We start from the raw sequence: 21,565 nt of genomic DNA, 5'->3' as shown, positions 1-21,565 counted from the left end.
CCCAAACTTACCATGTTAAAGAGAGAGTCGGGCGCTATTTTGAATTTTCCAATACATCGGTAAACACTGTTTTTTGAGCTGAATAAACATGTTACATTGAATAAAAACACGAAAAATATATACAGTTTGGTAGAAAAGTAACTTATCTTGCTTTTGATAAAATTTATTTGTTATTTATTTGTTTTTTTGACAACTTTTTCGAATCTATGTGTACAGTAATACAAACTCGTGTTTTCATCTAAAATGCATTTTTCTTTTTAATCCCATACTGTACAAGCACCAAATGATATACAGTTTGGGCAACAGTTAAAGTCAATGTTGACTGTTAGACATATGCAGGAAGAAAAAAAATTGAAATTAAATTATTTTAAAAAAAAATTACTTTCTGATAAATTGTACAAGTTTTTTTTTTTTTTTTTTTTTTTTTTTTAATAACTATTAGGTCAAAAGGTTAAATGCTTATGGTAAGCTTACCATAAAATTTTCTCTTCACAAATAAAGCCAGATACATTGAGAGGGTGGCGGGGACAGTTACCATGTTCACAAAAAAGGTAAGTATGAAATTGCGGACATTATCTATGAGAACAAATTCTCCATAACTTTAAGCAGTTACTTCATAATCTTTTTTTTTTCCGGCAGGATGTGTAGAGATGATGGCGAGATGATTAAAAAAAAAAAAAAGACAAAAAAAAAAAATGGTTAGAGTTAGGCAAAATGTTGAGCAAAGGATACATTTTTTAATTATATAGAAAACAAAAAAAAAAAACAATCTCAACTTATTTGCCTGTATTCTCTTGCATATTTCAGTGAGATTTATTGCTTTGCCCTAGCAGAACAGCTTTCTAGAATCTGGTGGTGCCCAACTGTGACCACAGCCATAGTAGTAGTAGTAGTCGTCGTAGTAGTCATAGTAGTACAAAAGTTGCCAGCAGTAGTAGTAGCAGTAAAAGCAGGCAATGGCATCACATTAATGCACTGACATCACGATCGAGCCATCGCCTCAGTGATCTTGGCGAGAATCCACTGCAAAACAAATAAATAAATAAGTATTACTTTTTTCACAATCTGACACAATTACATTTTATATGCTACTAGTCTGGGTGCCTCGCGTTGCCTGGATGTTTGGAAGTGTGTGTTGAGCAAAAAAAAAAAAAAAAAAAAAAAAAAAATGTGGTTGTAGGCAGGCAGGCTTGAATCCGTACCGCGAAGGAGGAGAAGAACGTGACCCCCCCCCAAAAAAAAACGTGCCATCTTTGCCGTTGCATCCATCACCAAACCGGAAATGGTTAAGGCTAGTCAGTCGAAAAGAGGGGATGACTTTTGAAAATATCTGTGAAAAAAAGACACCCCTCCCTGTAGAAAAGTGCCCAGTTGAGGGGGAATGAAATTATAGTTTTTAGCCAATTTTTTGTTTGTCATCCAAAGGGTTGAGCTCCAAAATGATACTGATCTCGTGAAAATCTTTCACCTCTATCGAAAGTCTTAGGCATACATACATTTAAACAGACAGGTGAAATTTATATTATAGATAATATATAAGAAAAAAACATTATTAAAAAATATAAAATTAAATTATACAGATAAAAACAACTGGTCATCACTTGCACTTTTAATAACAAAATTTAAAAAAAAATAAAAGGTTTCATTTTATTTGAAATTTTATTAAAAAAAATGTTTATAAAAACAAGTTTTTTTTTTTTTTTAACTTTAAAAATAAGTTTTTTTATTTGAATTTATATAATAGTTTTATGAAAGTATAAAACTAAAATTATTGAAATCAAAATAAAATTTCAAGCATAAAAAAAAAAAAATCAACAACAAAAACTAATTGAACAATAAAACAATTGATCAATAAAAATGAAGGAACTGATTTGCCTTGTCACCGCTTCTAGTAAGCACTACATCAGAAGTTATGAAGTACTCTATTGGATACCACTTATCAAGGCCAAGAACAACTCGAGGATAAGGGTTAATGAGATAAAATAATTATCAGGCTACAGATGAAAACTATGCAAGTACTAAAATTGATCAAGGTAATGAACTAAGTTTGGTTATTTATAAGACAAATGTTTGTTGAGACAGGATTTGAAAATGATGTTGAAATCTGCAGGGAAGCAGTCCCACGGCAATGTGTTCCATCGATGGTTATTTCTTGGAAAGAAACGGTTTATAGAAGCTCTGTTTGATGCTAAGAAAAAAGTTCCTTGTAGCTATGGTAACTAGACAAGTTCTTGCTGCTTTTTTTTTTTTTTTTTCAAGGTGGAACCAGGAAGTGAAACACCATCAAACAACTTCCAAATTGATTGTAGAGAATAGATGAAATCATCCTCTATTAGATTATGATAATGTCAGAAAGTTAGCTTTCAGCGGCACCTCCCCAGATATGTCAGCAGTAGTCCATCTGAAAATTATTTGTGCAATATTTTGAGTGTTTAAATGTTCTGTTTACATGGGCAGGCAAGGGAGAGTAAAGACGGCTGAGAGATTTTAATGTTGATTTTTGGAGAGAAATAATCAACATGAGAGAGAGAGAGAGAGAGAGAGACAAGTATTCTCTTCACTATTTAGCTAATTTATCAAGGATAAATCGGTGAATACAAATACAGATCTTGAGGAAGGTATTACGCTCTTGGCGATTATCAAAGTTTTCCTTTCATTATTAAAACATTAGCGATCTGCCTCGCACATATCCTATAGGCAAACTAAACTCAAACCTTTGTTTCCCTATGTCGGATAACACTTTTTTTCTTTTTTAATTCTACTTCAATCTGTTGAACCTAATCCGATTTGACACGATTTCTCTACACGTCATCTTTTGTGAAAATAAGTTTATTTCGCCAATTTCATGTCACTTTGAAATGCATTTAGTTCAACCCTTAAGATTTACACTAGCTGATGTGCAACAACCATTCATTATATAACAGTTGACTAATATAGGTTAAGGATCACATCACAAGTCAGATTCTTTCTGGAGCATTAGAATGATCCAACCATTTTTCCAGCAAAGTTAGCAAAATGTGAAGAACTTAAGTTTAAGGTGAAAATAGAATCACCATTACAACAACAAAAGTTCTTCACAAATGCAGCACACCATTGGTGGTAAGCCTAAATGGTACACAAGGTTGATCGCAAAAGAATACTGTGTGAAGGAACAATCGAAAATGTTGTGATATTAAAATTCCTATGTAAAAACAGAAAGTGAACCTCGTAACTCACTTTCCTTATTTTATCTTTTAGTCCTCACATTCCATGAGCAATGTTTCTGACAAAGGGGGAAGAATTGCTATTTTCTAATCAGAATTAAATATCAATTTCAGATGAATTGCTATTTAGGTATAACATTGTAAATCTGACCAACTTAAATTTATTCATTTGAGATATGAATAACAGATTACTTACCTCCTTCACTTTAGGATCTGGCACCATAACCAATTTCTTTAACAGATTGCTACTGAAGAATTTCTTCTTCTCTTTCTCCTGAAGAAAAATAAATAAATATATATATAAAATCCATACTCCTATAAATCTAGTTTTTTTTGTGTATTGATATTTATATTAAAAACCCTTTTTTTCTATTTATTTAAAAAGAAAATAAAACTTTGTTATATATGGGTTGTGGAATTGCATTCATATGCAACAGATTTAGCTAATTTGCATATTCTTTTAAACATTCATTTTAATTAATCCCCTGCTAGTTTTTTCAGTTTTCTTATGGAATGATCATCTTTAGTTAACTATTACGTGTAGTTATATTCATTCAGATATTCTACATGATTTATACTTGCATAATATTTGTGTAAAAAGTTTATAGTAAGCACAAAACTCTGTATATATTTTTGTTTAAAAAATTTGGCCTACCAAACTCCTCCTGGAGTTTTTGGTCTACAGACATGAAACTTCATATACAAGGTATTTGAACCCATGCAAAACTTTATATTTGAGTTTTAGCCTGGGAAAATCTGTGCACAAGTGTGAAAAAAAAAAAAAAAAAAAAAAAAATGAAATTTGACAGGTGATGGTTGAACGCTGACATTATGAATAACATAACATATGCATAACATAATAGCTATTGGTTTATGTTTTCATTTTTAGCCTTGCAGTAAGCATGTCTTCAGAGCTCAGTCATTAATGGAGAAGGCAAAAATAAATCATAAGCTAAGCATTTGGGTTTCGATTCCCTGTGGTGAAGCACAAATCATTTTTTTTTTCAAACTTTTTAAAATTATTATATAATAAATACGAAATCAAAATATCATATTTAAGCATATTTTACGCCTGGGCAATGCTAGTAAAAAGAATATAGTTAAAAAATAAAATATAAATAAAAATTTAAGATTATATATATATATATATATATGAAAATACAATACAATAAATTTTAAATATATAAAATTTTTTAAAATATATTTAAACTTTTTTTTTTTTTTTTTAATATACAAAAGCATTTTTAAACTACATAAAATCTTTTTAAATATTAAAAAGTTAAAAAATATATTTAAAAATTAAGATGAATTCCCCAAATTAAGAAAAAAATACTTTTATTCAAGTAAAATCTAAAATTAAAATTTGTAACATTTTTCATAATTAATATTGTAAAAATAAAATTTTCCTTATTAAAAATCCCCCCCCTCCCCAAACATTGAAATAAAAAATAAAACAGACCTTTAAAATGATTTCAATTCCCTTAACATGTGATTTGGGAGCCTCCCTAAGTTCACTGTAAGTATGCATCCATTCACAATCCCAGTGACCAAAAATATCTCCCCGGTTGGCAAACAACAATCGTCTGAAATAGAAATAAAATTATGTATATATATATATATATATATTTTTTATTATTATATATCAATCCTTATATAAGAAGCTCAATGTGATTACAGAGCAATATATAGAATAAATGACAAAAATTTATATTCCAAAATACATGATGTTGACCATCTTATAATTTATTCCTTTAAATCAATTGATCCTTACAGTTCTTGACATTGTCTGTTTCGTAGCACAAAATCAATCACTAATAATTATATCAATTAGTGAATCTACTATGCCCTTAACTCATCAGAAGAAATAGCAACAATCAATGCACCAAAAGGAATTAAAATGTGATACAACATGGTGAGAATCCGAAAATTTGGAAGAGAAGCTGCAGTTACCTTTATATTTTACTATTATGCCATCTTGGATTTATCTATATATATATATATATAAAGATGTAAATTTGGTTCGTTAAAAGTGAATAAAACCATATTTCCATGTTACCAATTTATTTGAAATTTTCAGACAACCCATCTTTAGAGTCGATGAATGTTTTTATGTCATTAAAATAAATTTACCTCGCGAATTATTAAAATATTAAATAAAATATAAATATTTTTCGAAGTCGTTTCTGCGAGACTTGCCCGGTTTTATTTATGGTGACTCCCCATGTTAAAAAAAAACAAAAAAAAAACGCCCTTCCATAAACCTCTAAAGCCGTTCTTAATATGGGGAGGCTGGGGGTGTTCATTCCGAAAGCCGTTTTCACATGGGGAAGTTAGGGTGTTTATAATATGCTGGGGCGAGTCGTAGAATTAACAAAGTTGCTATCTATTATTTATTGCAAAAATTGTTTGAAATTTATTTATTTGACAAAAAAATTACATTTTGGTACTCCTTGGGCGTTGAGTTCCATGGCGACCAGCAGAAAAAATAAGTCACTCCCTTAGTCCCCCACCCCACCCCACACGTAACATTTTATTTACTGACGTTGCTGTAACTAAACGATTATTTGTCACATTTACAAACATTTATTTATTTTGAAAAAAGTTTTACTTTTTATGAATATTTAAAGAAAAATGGGTACTCATGCAGAGAGTGATCCATGCTGAAATAATAACCTTATTATTTAAAAAGCTATTCTTATCATGGGGAGGGGAGGGTGTTTTGTACCTATTCTGTACTTTAACCTTGCAATTGAATAAAAAAAAAACATAAGACTTTAATTAAACGCGGAAATACGATTTAAAAAATAGCGCGGATCACTCTCTGCATTAGCACCGAAAAATGTTACTAAACATTTGATAATTTCTCACTTTTACAAACATTTGATTTTAAATTTCTTTTTAAATGACTACTTTTATCGACTTTTTTTTTAAAATATCCCCTCCCCCCCAAATGGTGTTTATTCCAAAATCTGTTGTTAACATGGAGAGGTTGAGGGTGTTTATTCTGAAAGCCGTTCTTAACATTTGTGGAGGTGGACCTAATGTAAAAAAAAAAATAAATAAATTAAAAAAAAAAACTAAATAATTTACTGATAACTTCTCACTTTTACAAATATTTTTTAATTTACATGCGCGGATAAACAAATTGTTGAATAGTGCGAAAACAAAACGTTTTTGTAATAAGCTTCGGGATAATTGTTTTGGTAAATATTTACATTTAGGTCCACCTTCACAATTTTCTTTTTTAAATGACGACTTTTATTGATAAATAAATTTACTTCTCCGCAACTTTTATTGATAAATAAATCTATTTCTCTGCCACGGGCACTGAACCCCTCCTTTTTTTTTTTTTTAATAGTATTTTCTGGTGGGTATGTTGACAACAAATATCAGTTAAATTTTGCAAATAGCCCCCCCCCCTCCAAAAGTGGTGTTTATTCCGGAAGCTGTTCTTAAGATGAGAAGGTTGGGGGGGGGGGTGATTATAATGTGGACCTAATCTAAAAAAAAAGTTTTTATGCGCACATAAGCAACTATTTTTTTTATTAACTTTTTTTTTTTTTACTTTTTTATTTAAAAATTAGTAAATTTCAATGAATAGAATAATAAATCCTTTATCATTAATATGTGTTTTTGGTTTTGTGTTGAATGAAACTTTTTTTTTTTTCATTACAACAATAATGAACCAATTTAAATCTTCCGGCATGCGTTTAAGGGTTACGAAATTATCAATAAATCGTTTAGTTACTAAGCCAACGTCAGTAAATAAAAAAAATGTTACGTGTGCATGCATTAGCCTTGACTAGGGAGGGGGCTAAGGAAGCGACCATTAAATAATTATACTGGTCGCCATGGAACTCAACGCCCAAGGAGTACCTAAAGTGGCACTTATGCACTTATGTTATTGTGCTATTTTTTAAAATAGTATTTTCATGTTAAATTCAAATTTTACAATATGTTTTTCTTTTATTAATTTGTTAAGTGAAAGTACAGATAACCCGGTCGGTTTCTAATGTGAGGAAAAAAAAAAGGAGTACTCTGGATAATAACAAAACATTAAAATTGCCTCAGTCTCGAAAGATTTCTTCTCTACTGAACGAGGAAACAAACGGTGAAGTGTAGTTCACCTTCTGTTTCTCTCCCCCTCTCTCAATATCTCTCTCTATCCATCTCTCCCTTTCCCTCTCTCAATCTATCTTTCTCTCTATATCACCCTCTCCATCTCTCTTTGAGCCCCTTTCTCTCTCTAACACCCTCTATCTCTCTCCTTTCCTCTGTCTCATCCCTCTGTTTCTAACTCTCCCCCTCTCTCTGTTTATCTATCAATCCCTTTATCTCTGTATCTCCTTCTCTTTCTCTATTTTCCTCTCACTTTCTCTTTTCTATCCATATATCTTCCTCTCTATCTGTCCATCTCTAATCCCTCATCCTATTTTCGTCTCCTAAATTAATTATAGTGAATAAGGCATTGTCAAAACATGAATAAATCCTATTTTAGTCACCTAATTTACTGACTGTGAGAATAGAAGTTATTTGGAAATTACTGCTACTTTGAACAGCACCAGAAGTAACTGGTAAAACCTTTCTAATTAAATTGATTTTGGCAGCCATTTGGTAACAAAATGACATAGCCTTAGCCCTTGCTGCATGAGGAATACCTGCGACCTTGCTGCCAAGTAGTAGAATTATTTATTCTACTTTAAAACATTCAATTTTTCAAAAATCTCATGTTCGACATCTCCAAAACATCCAATATGGGGAAAAATATTGCAGAAATGCAAACTTATTGTTTAGGATGAATGCACAATGGTACGCAAAAAATCACTTGAGGCTCTTGGTCGATCCTTGCAAGATTTGTGTCGTAATGTCAGACCATTTGGGAATGCAGTAATATTGCTTGCAGGAGATTTCAGACAAATGTTACCTGTTATTCTTCAATCAACACCAGCAGATGAAATAAATTCTTGCCTCAAATACTCTACTTTTTTTGTTCCATGTGAAGACATTAAACTTAACTCAAAATATGCATATCCAGTTGCAGACGGTTCGATCCGCACAAAAATTTTTGCATCACTTGTGGGAAATTGGGTACGAAAAAGTGCCAGCTGATCAGAGTTAAGGGCAAAATTCTTTGACTTTTAACTTCTGTAGTTTTATTTCATCAAAAGAATAGTTAGTTTAAAGATTTTTGCAGATATTCAAATTATAAGAATTCCATTTGACTGAGTGAATGAGCTATTCTTGCAGGTCAATACAAAGATGCCCATGAACTTAACGCTATTATTCAATGTAAAATTCCAAGTGAGGTAGTCAAATACAAATCCATCGACACTATTGTGAAAGCAGATAAAGTGATTAATTATCCAACAGCTATATTTGCCAGGGATGCCACCGCATGTATTGCAACAGAAATTTGGTGTACTAATTATCATGTTGTGAAATATAAACCAATCCAACCTTTGCAATGGCACATAGCTTGCAGTAAAAAAAAAAAATATATAAACAATATCATAGAAACAACAATCTTAACAGGACCTTTCACAGATGAATATATCTCCATTCCATGCATTCCTATGATTCCACCGGATACATCATTACACTTTAAGAAATTGAACTTTCCAATTTTATTGTCATTTGCAATAACCATCAACAAAGCACAGGGAACAATCTTTACAATTGTGGGCCTTACAGTTACACACTGACTGTTTTTTCACATCGACAATTTATATTACGTATTCAAGAGTCACCAAACCGGAAAATCTCTATATCAGCTAAGAAAATGGAACAACAAAAACTGTGTACCCATGCAAAATGGAAAATTAAACCTATAAGAAACATGATTTTTCTCATTTTGGAACTTTTTCCATTGCGCCAATTTGAGCCACAGCAACGCGTGGCAGGGTACAGCTAGTTTATATATAAATATATATATTCAAGCAAACATTAAATACTTTGCTTTGCGATTCTTTTTTTTTTTTTTTTCATTTTCCGTATGAAAATACGGAGGAAAGTTCCATAGTTATCACAAGTGCTTTCGATTTGACTGCGAATCATCTTCAGGTGGAATTCATGGAGTTGATAAGGTGAAAGTGAATAGGAGTGAAAACGGAAAGTAGAAAAGTGAAAAGTAAAATCTACATTTAATCGCGTGATGGAAGATTAAAAATATATCACTTGATACAATCTATTTTTGAGCAGAAAAAAAAATAACTACAGAAAATTATATTTTTTGTAGATATGAACAAATTTATACATAGTATATATATATATATATATATATATATATTACCCATGACCCGTTGGGTCAGTATGTTATGTTGGCTTTGGAATTAATGCATGAGCGTGACACCTGTGACATAAAGAAAATAGTTTTTTGTGACATAACAGAAACATTTCTATGAAAGTATATTAAAATGAAAAAAGAATATAGATAGATTTCTACGAGTCATTCTGTTTATTATTGTTTATTTTTGAAAAAAAAAACAAAAAAACTTACAGCCATTGAATTAAAAGTGGTTTGCCATACTTATAGGCAAATGTGCACTGAAGAGATATAATACTTAAAGTTAAATTCAAATTTTTACATATCTTAATTTAAACGCGAAAAAAAAAAAAAAATTGAGGCGCTGAAAACATACACCGTAAAACAATACGTTGTAAAATGTTCTTATGGTTGTCAATGATTTTGTGTTAAAATAAATTAAACGTAATACTGAAATCAACGATGTAAAAAAAAAAAAAAAACAAAACAAAAAAAAACGAAGTATTAACAATTGTTTATTTGGATAATTTAAATGCAAAAAAAAAAAAAAAAATTGGGACGCTGAAAACGTACACAGTAAAACAATATGTTGTCAACGTGTCAAAGTTGATTTATTTGTAAGAGAATTGTGACAGTATAATTGTAATACAGAATAGTTGCAAAACATCCCCACTCTTCCCATGTTAAATAATAACTTCTAAATAATAACGTTAATGTTTCAGTGCCCAGGTCAAATTCTGAAAAAGTAGTGATTTGTGTTTATTTGTTTACGCTGTTATGGGTTTAAGTTTATGTACGCATGTGCAACCGGAAGTCGTAAACCGAAAAGTGAGTTACATCAATCATTACAAGGTCATTTGAGTTTTATGATATATATATATGAATGAACAGAAACTGTTTTAAAACACGCTAAGATGCAAAAAGTATAATTTTAGTTTTTTTCTTTAAGTTGAAATATTTATTAATTTTGGATTTAAAATCCCTCAGAGAAAAGTTATTTAGTTTTGTTGGTTTATTTTCTCTTTTTGGTGAGAAAAAGATGAACAAAACCAAATAACTTTTTTCTCTGATGAAATTAATAAGTATTTCAAGTTAAAAAAAAAAAATTTTCTTTTTTTAATCTAAATATGCTTTAAAACAGTTTGTTTATTATATATTTTTGATAAATACAGCTAGGCATCGTTCGTGGCGCAATCACCGCGAACGTCCAATTGGAATATTCCCTTTAAATAGGGAGCTGCCCCCCCCCCCGATCATCTTCGGGAAGCCAAAACTGACCCGCATTGAAACAAAGTAAACAAGCGCCAAAGGACTACCCCGCAGTAATTAAAAAAAAAAATGACATGTCATCGTAACGACCCTGCGATGGTCTCATTAAGCGGCCAACTGTCAATCAAACCTCTGTGACTTTTTAACATGCTTCTCAATTCTTAGGTGATTGTCTATTTTTTCCCTTTCGTTTCCATTTTCGCGTCAAGGCTTCGGGGTTCAATCCGATCTTCCTACTAAAACTTTCATGTTTTTTCTTTTAACATTTTTTATAACACACACATACCTACAAACACACGGGCAACGCCGGGTACCCACCGCTAGTATTATATAAAATGATCCCATCCAAAAAAAAAAATGGGATTTATAGATTTCTTTTATTTAAATTTCATTCAGAAAAATATAATTTTTCAAAACGGGAATTTATTTGGACAAAGAATGTAGGCTCATGTTCTCAGAGCAAAAGTCATGAGCAAATATTAGATCTAACTTGAAATAATTTTGTTATTCAGCACATACAAAGAAAATATTAAAAATTATCTTTTTAAGGGACATAGATAAAGAAAATATACATTCATGAGCAAAAAAAAAAAAAAAAAAAAAAAAAATGGGCCAAGACCGAAAGGAAGAAATCTATTTTTCAATATTTTTCCATGAATTTTTGATAATTTTAATTGAAAATTTCTATTTTGCAGATCATTATTACTATAGCATAGTGGAAAAATTAATCCTAAATATGGTAAGACCGCATCTTGGCGAGGATATAAAAAACTGAATTACAGGATTAAGGCAGTCCAAAATGACTTACAAGCAGATTTTTGATATTTTAAGAAAAGAAAAAGTGAAAACATCTCTTTCTGTAGTGAAGCGAATTGGTCAAAGGTTCAAAGTCGAATGCTTGGTAAAAGGAAAATCTGGATCTGGTCACCCTAGAGCATTCACTTTGAAGGACGATCATAGGCTTAAATTAACTGTTTTGAAGGATTGAAAGAAAACTCATGTTGACCATAGCAAAGAATTCAAAACAGGGGCTGGAAATTCTTTCGAGATATACAATATCTAGACGAATGAAAGAAATGGGATTTTCTTCTAAAAAGTGTGCAAAGAAGCCATTTTTATCTAAGAAGAACAATGAGAGAGATTTTTCTTGTGTTATGGCAAGAAAGATACAGATTGGTTCAGGAATGTTTTCTGGTCAGATTAATCAAGGTTTTGTCTTGTTATTGATGCTCCCAAATGGTGCAATTGAAGAACTGGAGAAAGATTTTCACCAAATTGCATAAAAACACGGAAATGGAGAGATAATGGTATGGGGCACTTTTACTGCAGCAGGAGCTGGGGAACTTCTTAGATGTGAGAAGTCAATCAATGCAAAGGAATACATTCCAATATTAGAAACAGAACTGTTACCAAGTATCCAGAAGCTGGGAATATCTCAGAACATTATTTTTCAACACGATAATGCCCTTGCACACACTGCTAAAGTCACAAAAAAATAGTTTTCTGATAATTCAATTAATGTAATATTTTGGCCAGGTCAAACCCCCGATTTAAACCCAATCAAGAATATTTGGTCCATAATATCTCGTGCATTGGATGGAAGAACCTTTTTGAACAATGACAAACTGTGGGAAGCTGTGCAAAGCGAGTGGAATAGCATCTCCTCTTCAGTGTTCCACTTTGGTTGAGAGCATGTCTAAAAGGATTGATCTTTTAAAGAAATCAAAAGGGAATGCGATTCCATCCTAAACATTTATTAAAGTAAATGTCTTGTTCTGTGTTATTAGTCTCGTTTAAGTTTCCTTGTTCAAGTGTTCTTTTTTCAATATAACTTATGCAATAAAATGTATAAATTTGTTTGGCCCATTTTTTTTTTTTTTTGCTCACGAGTGTGTATATATCATGTTTTTTCTCCCTTTTTCGTTTCTAGCTTTTTTCAATCCCCATGAATCTCTTCAAACTGTCTCAAACTGTTAATTACTTTTTTTATGCAAAAAGATATAAAGAAAATTCTTGTGGTTTTGAACTTTTAAATTCAGACGAACATATTTCGGCTCAAACAAAAATTTATTGATTGAAATAAAAACCATCAGAATGCCAACGCAAAACAAGTGTATTTATGCCAGTAACGTAAAAATCTTGCATTCTGGTGGTGATGCAGTTGCGGAAGGCATTTTTGATATCGCTTAGGTTTTTTTAAGCGTTTCTCACTAAATTGTTAAGATGCTTGAAAATCTGATATTTGGTACGTGAGAGTCCTGGCGAGTATAGCAGATGAGGCAGAGCTTTGTAACCTAATTCGTTCAACTTCTGCAAGGTTTGTTTAGCAATGTGCTGTTGGGTATTATTGTAAAGGAGAATTGGGCTTTTTCTGTTGACTAATGCTGGGTGTTGTTGTCGAAGTTTCTGATGCATTTCATCCATTATTTTATAGTACTTCTCCACCATAATGGTTTCGCCTTCACTCAAAAAACTAATGGATGAGATTGGCTGCAGACTACCAAACAGTCAGCATGACCTTCTTTTAGTGCAATTCTGGCTTCAGGGAGTGTCATGGAGCTTTGTCGGCATCTAACCACTGAGCTGAGCATTGCTAGTTGTTGTAAAGAACCCACTTTTCATCACAAGTCACAACCTGATCAAGAAACTGGTCGCTCTTGTTCCGTAAAAAGGAAGATGACGCTTCATAATGACATTTCTTTTGGTTGTCAGATTTATAAGGCACCCAATTATCAAGTTTTTTTTTTTGCCTTTCCAATCTTTCTCAAGTGGTTGGAAATTATTGTATACATTATGCCTTATTCAGAAGCAAGTTCTCGAACAGTTGTGCGTCGATTGCTTTGACTAGGGTTCTTGATTGTTGTCAACATCCAATGGCCAACCACTATATTCATCATCTTCAAGACTTTTTTTTTTTTTTACATAGGAATCACCACATTATCAAGGCCAAGAGGCCACTCAAGGATAAGGGTTAAAGAGTGTACAGTAGAAATTGGACAATATAGTAATCATTAGTAATGAAAATTCGGTAAATTTGATAACTTATATGGAACGGCTCATCAAGAACTTATTTACGTTAGACTTGAACACAACAACCATATTGTAGTCAGCCGGAAAGCAGGAAAACGGAAGACTTGTTGCCACTACAAAATTTCTTAAACCACCATTGTGCTGTGTGCTCGGTAGTGGTTCTTGGGCCAAACACTTGATGTCGCGAGCTGTTTCAGCAGCTTTTTAGCCTAGCTTGAATTGAAATAAGAAAATTGTGCAAATTTGCTTTTTTCATATTGTATTCAACATTCTAAAAACACAATTGTTTAAAAACGATTGTAGTTAGATAGAACGAAAAACACTCTTTAAAATGATATATGAAGTAAAGGTATTATAATTAAAACTTATTCGAAAATACATCATTTGATATCAAAATTAAAAATTCCCCGAGAACCTTCTTGTCAATCTGATACAATGTATTGTGTATTTAGTCACTAAAGCAGGCAATCAATTTGATTAATGAACAGATGCTTTCACCAATTTCAGTGGCAATAAAAGTATTGAAAGTGTGGAACAGTCATTGATCCTCATTCAATCCTAGGCAACGTCACGTTTCCATACTAGTGTGTGATTATATATATATTTCTGTGGAAATATACCAATCCTTATTTAAGAAGCTCAATGTAATTACAGAGCAATATAATGAATAAATAACAAAAGTCTATATTCCAAATTTCATGATGTTGATCATCTTACAATTTATTCCTTTAATTCAGTTGACATTTACAATTCTTGACAGCATCTGTTTCGTAGCACAAAATCAATCACTTAACTATATCAATCTACTTTGCCCTTAACTCATCCGAAGATACCCTTATGTATGTACACGCACACAAGAATATACTTAAATATGAATTCATTAAATTCAAAGCAAATCTTCCAAGCATATTTGCCCTCCTGTTCCAGAAACTTCTGTGCTGGCTAGGATGTGTCCTTTGCATGCAGGATGGCCGAATCCCTGAAGACATCCTGTATGGCGAGCTCTCAGCCAGTAGCAGACCAACCGGTATACCACTCGTTAGATTTAAGGATGTGTGCAAAAGGGACTTAAAATTTGGCAACATCAACCCCATTGACCTTGAATCCTACGCTGCAGACTGTGACTCCTAGAGGGTCAAAGTCAAGAAGTGGGTTCAGCTGAGTGAGGAGAGAAGAGAGGCAATCGCAAAAGGACAGCATCAGCAGAGCATGACGGAGGGTATCCCTGTGGGAAGTGCAACAGAATCTGCCGCTCCCGCATCGGTCTGCTCTGTCACAGCAACAGTTGCCACCACTCAACATGATCTTAAATGGAACACATACATTAAATCCGTTGCCAAGGCCGTTGGAAAAATGGTGGGATCCTTCTATCGATCCAGTAGATATCTCACTGCTGATGCAATTCTCTATCTATATAAGAGCCAGGTACGTCCAAGGATGGAGTACTGTTGCCACATCTGGGCAGAAGCTGCTAGAAAGGACTTATCCTGCCTTGATAGAGTTCAAAATAGACTTCGTAGCATTGTGGGGGGGATGTTCTTTCCTCTTCTCTGCAACCTCTTTCTCACAGAAGAGATGTTACGAGTTTGCTTTATCATTATTTTCATGGCAAGCGCTCGACTGAGCTCCATTCTATGGTCCCCCCCTTGCCAAACTTCCACAAGAAACACCCGTCTAGCAGAAAACACTATCACTAATTTCCCCTACTCTTTATCTGTGCCTAAACCTAAATGTAGATTCCATGAGCAAACCTTCTTTCTTAGAACTGTACGCCTATGAAATTGTCTTCCGTTTTTCTGCTTTCCAGCTGACTACAATATGGTTGTCTTCAAGTATAACGTAAACAAGTTTTTGATGAGCCGTTCCATATAAGTTAACAAATTTACTGAATCTCCATTACTAACGGTTACTATATTGTCCAATTTCTACGGTACACTCTTTAACCCTTATCCTCAAGTGGCCTCTGAGCCTTGATAAGTGGTGATGTCTACGTAAAAAAAAAAAAAGAAAAAACCCCTTCAGGTGCGATTCTCCATTATCTATAGAGACGGAAGGACGCCAAAAATATAAATAAAAAACACAAAAACTTACTTATCCGTCACTAACAGCACATTCTTCCCATCTTTTGTTACAACAACATGTGCAATATATTCGTCAGTTGTGGCATAGATTCCTTTTTCGGTTTCCTAGAAGGCAAAAAAAAAGGTTTATTCTAAATTCAAATAAAAAAAGTGACAAAATATTAATATTGAATTATATAACAAATTAGGAACAAGACTATTCAAAAGTGGGGATGGATTAAATTTTAGTGGATGTTCAAAATTCTCCATATATATATAAGGTAGCACAAAAAAAAATCTTTGATTTGTCTATCCATGAGAAAATGAAAAGATCACATTCCAAAAATTACCAAAATTGATCAAGTAGTTTTTTTTTTCTATAAAAAAAACAAACTATTTTTAAACGATTTATTCCACTTAATGGGAAATCGTAAACATTACAAGGTTGATCTGGCAAATTTTAATTATTGTTGAGTTATGTCCCTTATTCGCTGTCCGCTTACTCACAAAACTATTTAATTTACATAATTTTTGGAATATGATATACTTTCGTAACAGGTACGTACATCATACATATTTTTCGGTGCTCCTACACTATTAGGACAAAATTTTGTTGTCGATAAAGTTTTCAGATTAAAAAAAAAAACAAAAAACAATGGTTTCTACTGATTTTTTTTTTTATCAATTCTAATAAATTACAATGGTAGCTTCCAAATGATGCAGTCGAAATTACCTGAATATAACTGAATTATTTAAAAAAAAAAAAAAAAACAAACCCCAAAAAAAAACTTTAATCGTGTTCGCAGGTGAAAAATTGCCACCATCTTGTTTAAATCAAAACGGAAAATTACCTCCCTTTTGAACTGTGTTTTACAAGTTTTCTTCAAATTCTATTTTTTATTTTCATTAATAAATAATTTTCTACCTTATCGAATTTCGTAATTTTTGGATATAATCATCTTAAAAATACGAGTGATACGTAGATACCATTGTTTTCATGTGAAATTCAATATTATGATTTTGAAATTTCGTCCTAATAGTGTAGAAGCGCCTACTTTTCTTTACTTTTGCATTTTAATATAAGTGGAATTCTGAAAAAGAACCCAAATGTTTCATGTATATCATTGATTTTCATGATGTAATCATTTTTCTTCTTCCTAGGGTTGTGATAATGCATTTTGCTCTGAAATGGTTTGTATTTGGTTGGTTTATTGGCCATCTTGGATTAGCTATATCAAGGGAAGTAACTTTCAATTACTAATGAGTTACTACTAGGTTATCACAAGTAAAGATGCATAATAACCTGTATGAAGCCTAGATAGTATTACCCCCCTTCACACACACACAAAATTGCCTCCGAGATGGGTATATATGCTGATGACACCACACTCTATAGCAGGCACGACAGGAAAACAAATGAACATATATCTAAAGTAATGGCAGAAACACTAGAGGATGACCTCCAATCAGTAGTGGAATGGGGACAAAAATGGATGGTAACGTTCAATGCCACCAAGACAAAACTGGTTTCATTCAATAATTACAAGAAACCTTCTCTACCACCTATAGCAATGGCCAACGACTCTTTATCTGAGAGTACGTCTCTCAAGCTCCTTGGCCTAATGTTCACAGGAAACATGAGTTTGAACAATTACATCGAGTGCATTGCCAGGGCCGCTGCAAGGAAGGTGGGCTCTCTCTACCGTGCTAGAAAACTTCTAACACCCGAAAGTATCCTGTACCTCTATAAGGCCACTATTCGCCCATGTATGGAGTATTGCTGTCATATTTGGGCCGGTGCATCGGCTACTAGTCTCTCGCTCCTTGACAGGGTTCAAAAGAGTCGCAAATCTGATAGGCCCTAAACTGGCATCTAAACTTCAGCCTCTGTCCCATCGTCGAAACGTTGCATCCCTCTGCCTGTTCTACAAGTATTATAATGGTGAATGCTCTGGCGAACTGCAAGCACTTGTGCCCCCACGACGTGAACACCCTCGACAGACCCGACAAGCTGCAAAATCCCACCCCCACACTGTAGAGATCTCTGGAGGTAAAAGATCTTTCTACTCCAGTAGTTTCTTCCCCAGAACAGCTAGACTTTGGAATTCCATTCCAGGTCACTGCTTCCCCAACTGTACTGACATGCATAAGTTCAAGTGCAACGTGAACCAACATCTCGCTGCCCTAATCCCTACATAGTACCCCAGTAGATGTTTCCCCTGATAGTAGCCCCCTACACCAAAGTGGCAATGTGCCTTGTTTGGGGTGAAAATGTAATTAAAAAAAAAAAAAAAAAAAAAAAAAAACAATTTGGTCACCCAAGAGACACTCAGGGATAAAGGTTAGTGTGCTGGAATGATTAATAGATGAAAAATGAAGAACAGTATGGGAGTACTAAAACTGACTAATGCAATGAACTAAGCTTGATTACTTATCGGACGGTTTATGATGATTATTTGTTTACATTAGGTTTCAAGACGACTGCTGTAATCTGCAAAGAAGCAGTGCCATGGGAATGTGTTCCACAGATGGGAAAATCTTTCAAAAAGATAAAAAATAAACTAATCTGCCAGACACTAGTCACATGTATGGCAAATGGAAAATCTTTTACAGTTATTGTAGAAAAATAAGTTCTTGCTACGAATGTCTTCCAGAGAGGAACCAGAAATTAGAGCTTAGTGAAGTTTTTTTTCATCCTTTCAAGTTTTTCTGCAATTTTGTATTCGGTCTCTGAATGTAGGTTTAGTTTGTTTGATGTTGCTTCAATGATGATGTTTTTGTTGTGTATATTTGTTTATCTTAATTATTAAACCTGTACATAAACACGTGCGTTGTGCAGCATGTTTGGGTAGTGCATATGAATGGCAGATGTTGCAGATTATAGATACTTGACCAAAAGTGGTGGGAGGGGGACACAGAACTGAAAATGTCTCCAGTTGGAGTCTGATCACTCAAATGATATTTTCTTTCTTTGAAGTAAAGTAAGTACTTCACTGAACTGAAGATCTCATGCTGGGACCGTCCTGTTTGAGAAAAGTGACATCCAAGATTATCTATGGATAAGCTCCTATGAATGGAGACTGTCTAGCCATTCTCTAGTGGATAGTTCGAGTAGCCAACATCTGGATGGTCAAATAGTGACCACTAACAAAAACCAGAATCAGTCAGGGCTGAAAAGATTTCAAGAGACGGAAAGGGAAAGCAGTCAGAGTCAGCCTTCTGAAGGAGAAAAAGCGGGAGTTTTGGGGTTTTGGGGTAGTCAGTTGTTTTTTTCTGCATGCTGCCAGCGAGTTGAACCAGTGTGCTTCTCCAAACATGTTAGGTTCTTTGTTGCAGTGTTGAAGATCAAACAATTTTAGACTAGCACAATCAGTGGTGTAACGTGACCTGTGTAACGCAAGCACAAACACAAGTGCATGTTCATATGGATACAGAAGCTGAAATCTTTGTTGTACATATTTGTTTATTTTAAATCTGTAAGCAGAATTTAAAATTGACCATTTCTTACCACCAAGAACTGCAGAATCTGCTGTCAATCCTAACAACACAGCTCACTTCACCCCCACGAATACAATTTGCTGACTATTTCAGTTTCCATCCTATTTCATTTCATCAGAAGTCTTCAGTCCTGACACTTCACAATTCATGCAAGATGGATGGTAGATATGATGCAATCATACCCAGGATCGAGAAGAGTAAATATAGTTGCCTCCTTTCAGTCTCGAAAGAATGGATACCCTTTGTAAAAGTAGCTGCACATGTAATTATGAGGCAAGAGTTGAGCAATCTCCAACCACACCTCTCCTGAATCAGTACTGCTTTCAAGTCCAGTGGCAAGGAGAAATCCAGGACAAGTAGAAATAATGCAGAGATTGATGGAGAGCACATACGGCACCTGGAATTCCCAATTTTAGTACCGACCTTGCCCAACGTTGCCCAACTTCAGTGATTTAACAGGAACTGGTGTGTCAACGTGATTATATTGTATATAGGGGAAGATAAGGTTTCATATATTTAGATAAAACCTTCATCAAATTGTGTGAGACTTGGCCAAGTACTTGGAAGTAAGGGTAACTAAGGGGTGATTTCACATTCTCATAACTTGAGGTCTCACCATCAGATGCATTTAAGGTCATATCCAGGATAAGGTAGGACTAGAGAAGGCTTTAATTGTAGACAGGGTTGGGAAATAAGATAGGCAGAAGAAAAAGAAATGGTGCTTGTATAGTATAGGATTTCAAATACATTTTAGGCAAAAACATCTGTATTTATGGGTCATGTTGAAATTAGTAAAAATTTTAAAATTCCAGAAAAAAAAAAAAAAAAGATCGAGTAGAGAAATAATTACAAGTAAAAATAAAATTTATCGAATTGTACAGTTTTGTCATATTTGTTAATGTTTAAGAGTTTTTAAAATTCAGGGGAGACCTAAACTGACTTATCTCCCTTGCTTTCAATTAAAATGCATCTTTTCAAAATAGAATTGGTAAATAAGTGTTGGGATGATTAATTGCAATCGGGAATCAGAAAAATCGGAGCTTTTTGGGGGTATCGGAATAGGGAAAATTTGAGCCTATTATCCGATGCCAAAACCGGTTCCTTTAATTATCTATTTTATTAAATTTTGTTTTTATAAAACATCTTTGAGTGCTTGTAGTAGTAATAAAATAATAAATATTTATTGATTTAACTTCTAGTAACACTAAAATCTCTAGATCACTCCCTCACAAGTGTTTTACATTTCAGAAAATGCATGCACAGTTAAGAATCGTCCCATCACTAATATATATATATTTCTTTTGTAAAAAAAAAAAAATTGTCATTTATGGTAATTTTTGGAATTTTTACTAATTTTGACATAACAGGTTAATATGTAATAGTGTTTTTACCTAAAATGCGTTCATTTGAAATCCCCATTATTCCATACACGCATAAAACAAATTTTTCAAACATGGAAAAAGAAATTTCAATTGCTTAAAAGTGTTTGCAACAGTTTGGTGTCTAGAACCAAAATAATACATTTGACAACTGTTGTCCTAATCTTTACCAATACTGTGTATAACAAGGTTTCATTACCCGTAAGATCGCATATCCCTCGGCTTCCTGATGATTATATGGTCGAATAATCAGATCATTGTGGAAGCGTCGGGGTGGACGTAAACGTCGAACTTCATCCGACATTTCAGCAATTCTGTAAGAAAAAAAAAACAAAAAAAAATTTAAGTGCACTTGAAAAAAAACAAAAAAACTAAACTCAAAGCAAAAACTTTCCATCTTCTCAGAAACAAATTGCATATATATAAAAAAAACAAAACAAAACAAAAGAGCAAACACCTATGGTAGTTTACCCATTCAAAAAATCAGATACCACTTGGGAAGAAGGGGTGACTGCATGCAAACAGCGAAAAAAAAAAAAAAAAAATATATATCCAATAATGAAAAAAAAAAAAAAATAAATAAAAAAATAAATATTACATCTTATATTTTACAGTGGGGGATCCCTGTCCTATATAAATTTAATATAAAATGAGTACCAACATCCTGGCCAGATAGCAGCAGATGAAAAACAGTGACCAACTATATTTTAAAAAATTCTTTTTAATGTTTTGGATGGCAATTAGAATTTATACCAGGTGGGGAATGTGTGGGTTAACTAAGCATTTTGCGTGTGTGTGTGTGTGAGTTCGTTCCCTATAGATGCCTAAATAGCTGAGCTGATTTCTATGAAATTTCATAAAAAC

General features: G+C 33.1%; 1 protein-coding gene across 2 annotated transcripts in view; it reads right to left on the bottom strand.

The window, feature by feature from the left end:
• Positions 1-371: 371 nt before the first annotated feature.
• Positions 372-21,565, bottom strand: part of LOC145246061 (intermembrane lipid transfer protein VPS13A-like) — a 468,532-nt gene continuing 447,338 nt past the window's right edge. For both annotated transcript variants that reach the window (XM_080107901.1, XM_080107902.1), the window contains 5 exons: positions 20,901-21,015; positions 15,856-15,950; positions 4,663-4,786; positions 3,400-3,477; positions 372-1,023 (listed from right to left, as the gene is read on the bottom strand). In XM_080107901.1, coding sequence (XP_079964027.1) covers positions 982-1,023; positions 3,400-3,477; positions 4,663-4,786; positions 15,856-15,950; positions 20,901-21,015 — 454 coding nt within the window. In that variant the 3' untranslated portion in view covers positions 372-981. The remainder of the gene's footprint in view (positions 1,024-3,399; positions 3,478-4,662; positions 4,787-15,855; positions 15,951-20,900; positions 21,016-21,565) is intronic.

Source organism: Euprymna scolopes, chromosome 23 (genome assembly GCF_053919585.1).
Source record: "Euprymna scolopes isolate OS-2025 chromosome 23, ASM5391958v1, whole genome shotgun sequence".
Lineage (NCBI taxonomy): Eukaryota > Metazoa > Mollusca > Cephalopoda > Sepiida > Sepiolidae > Euprymna > Euprymna scolopes.
Note: the sequence above shows the minus strand (reverse complement) of the source record. Positions and strands in the feature narration are given on the sequence as shown.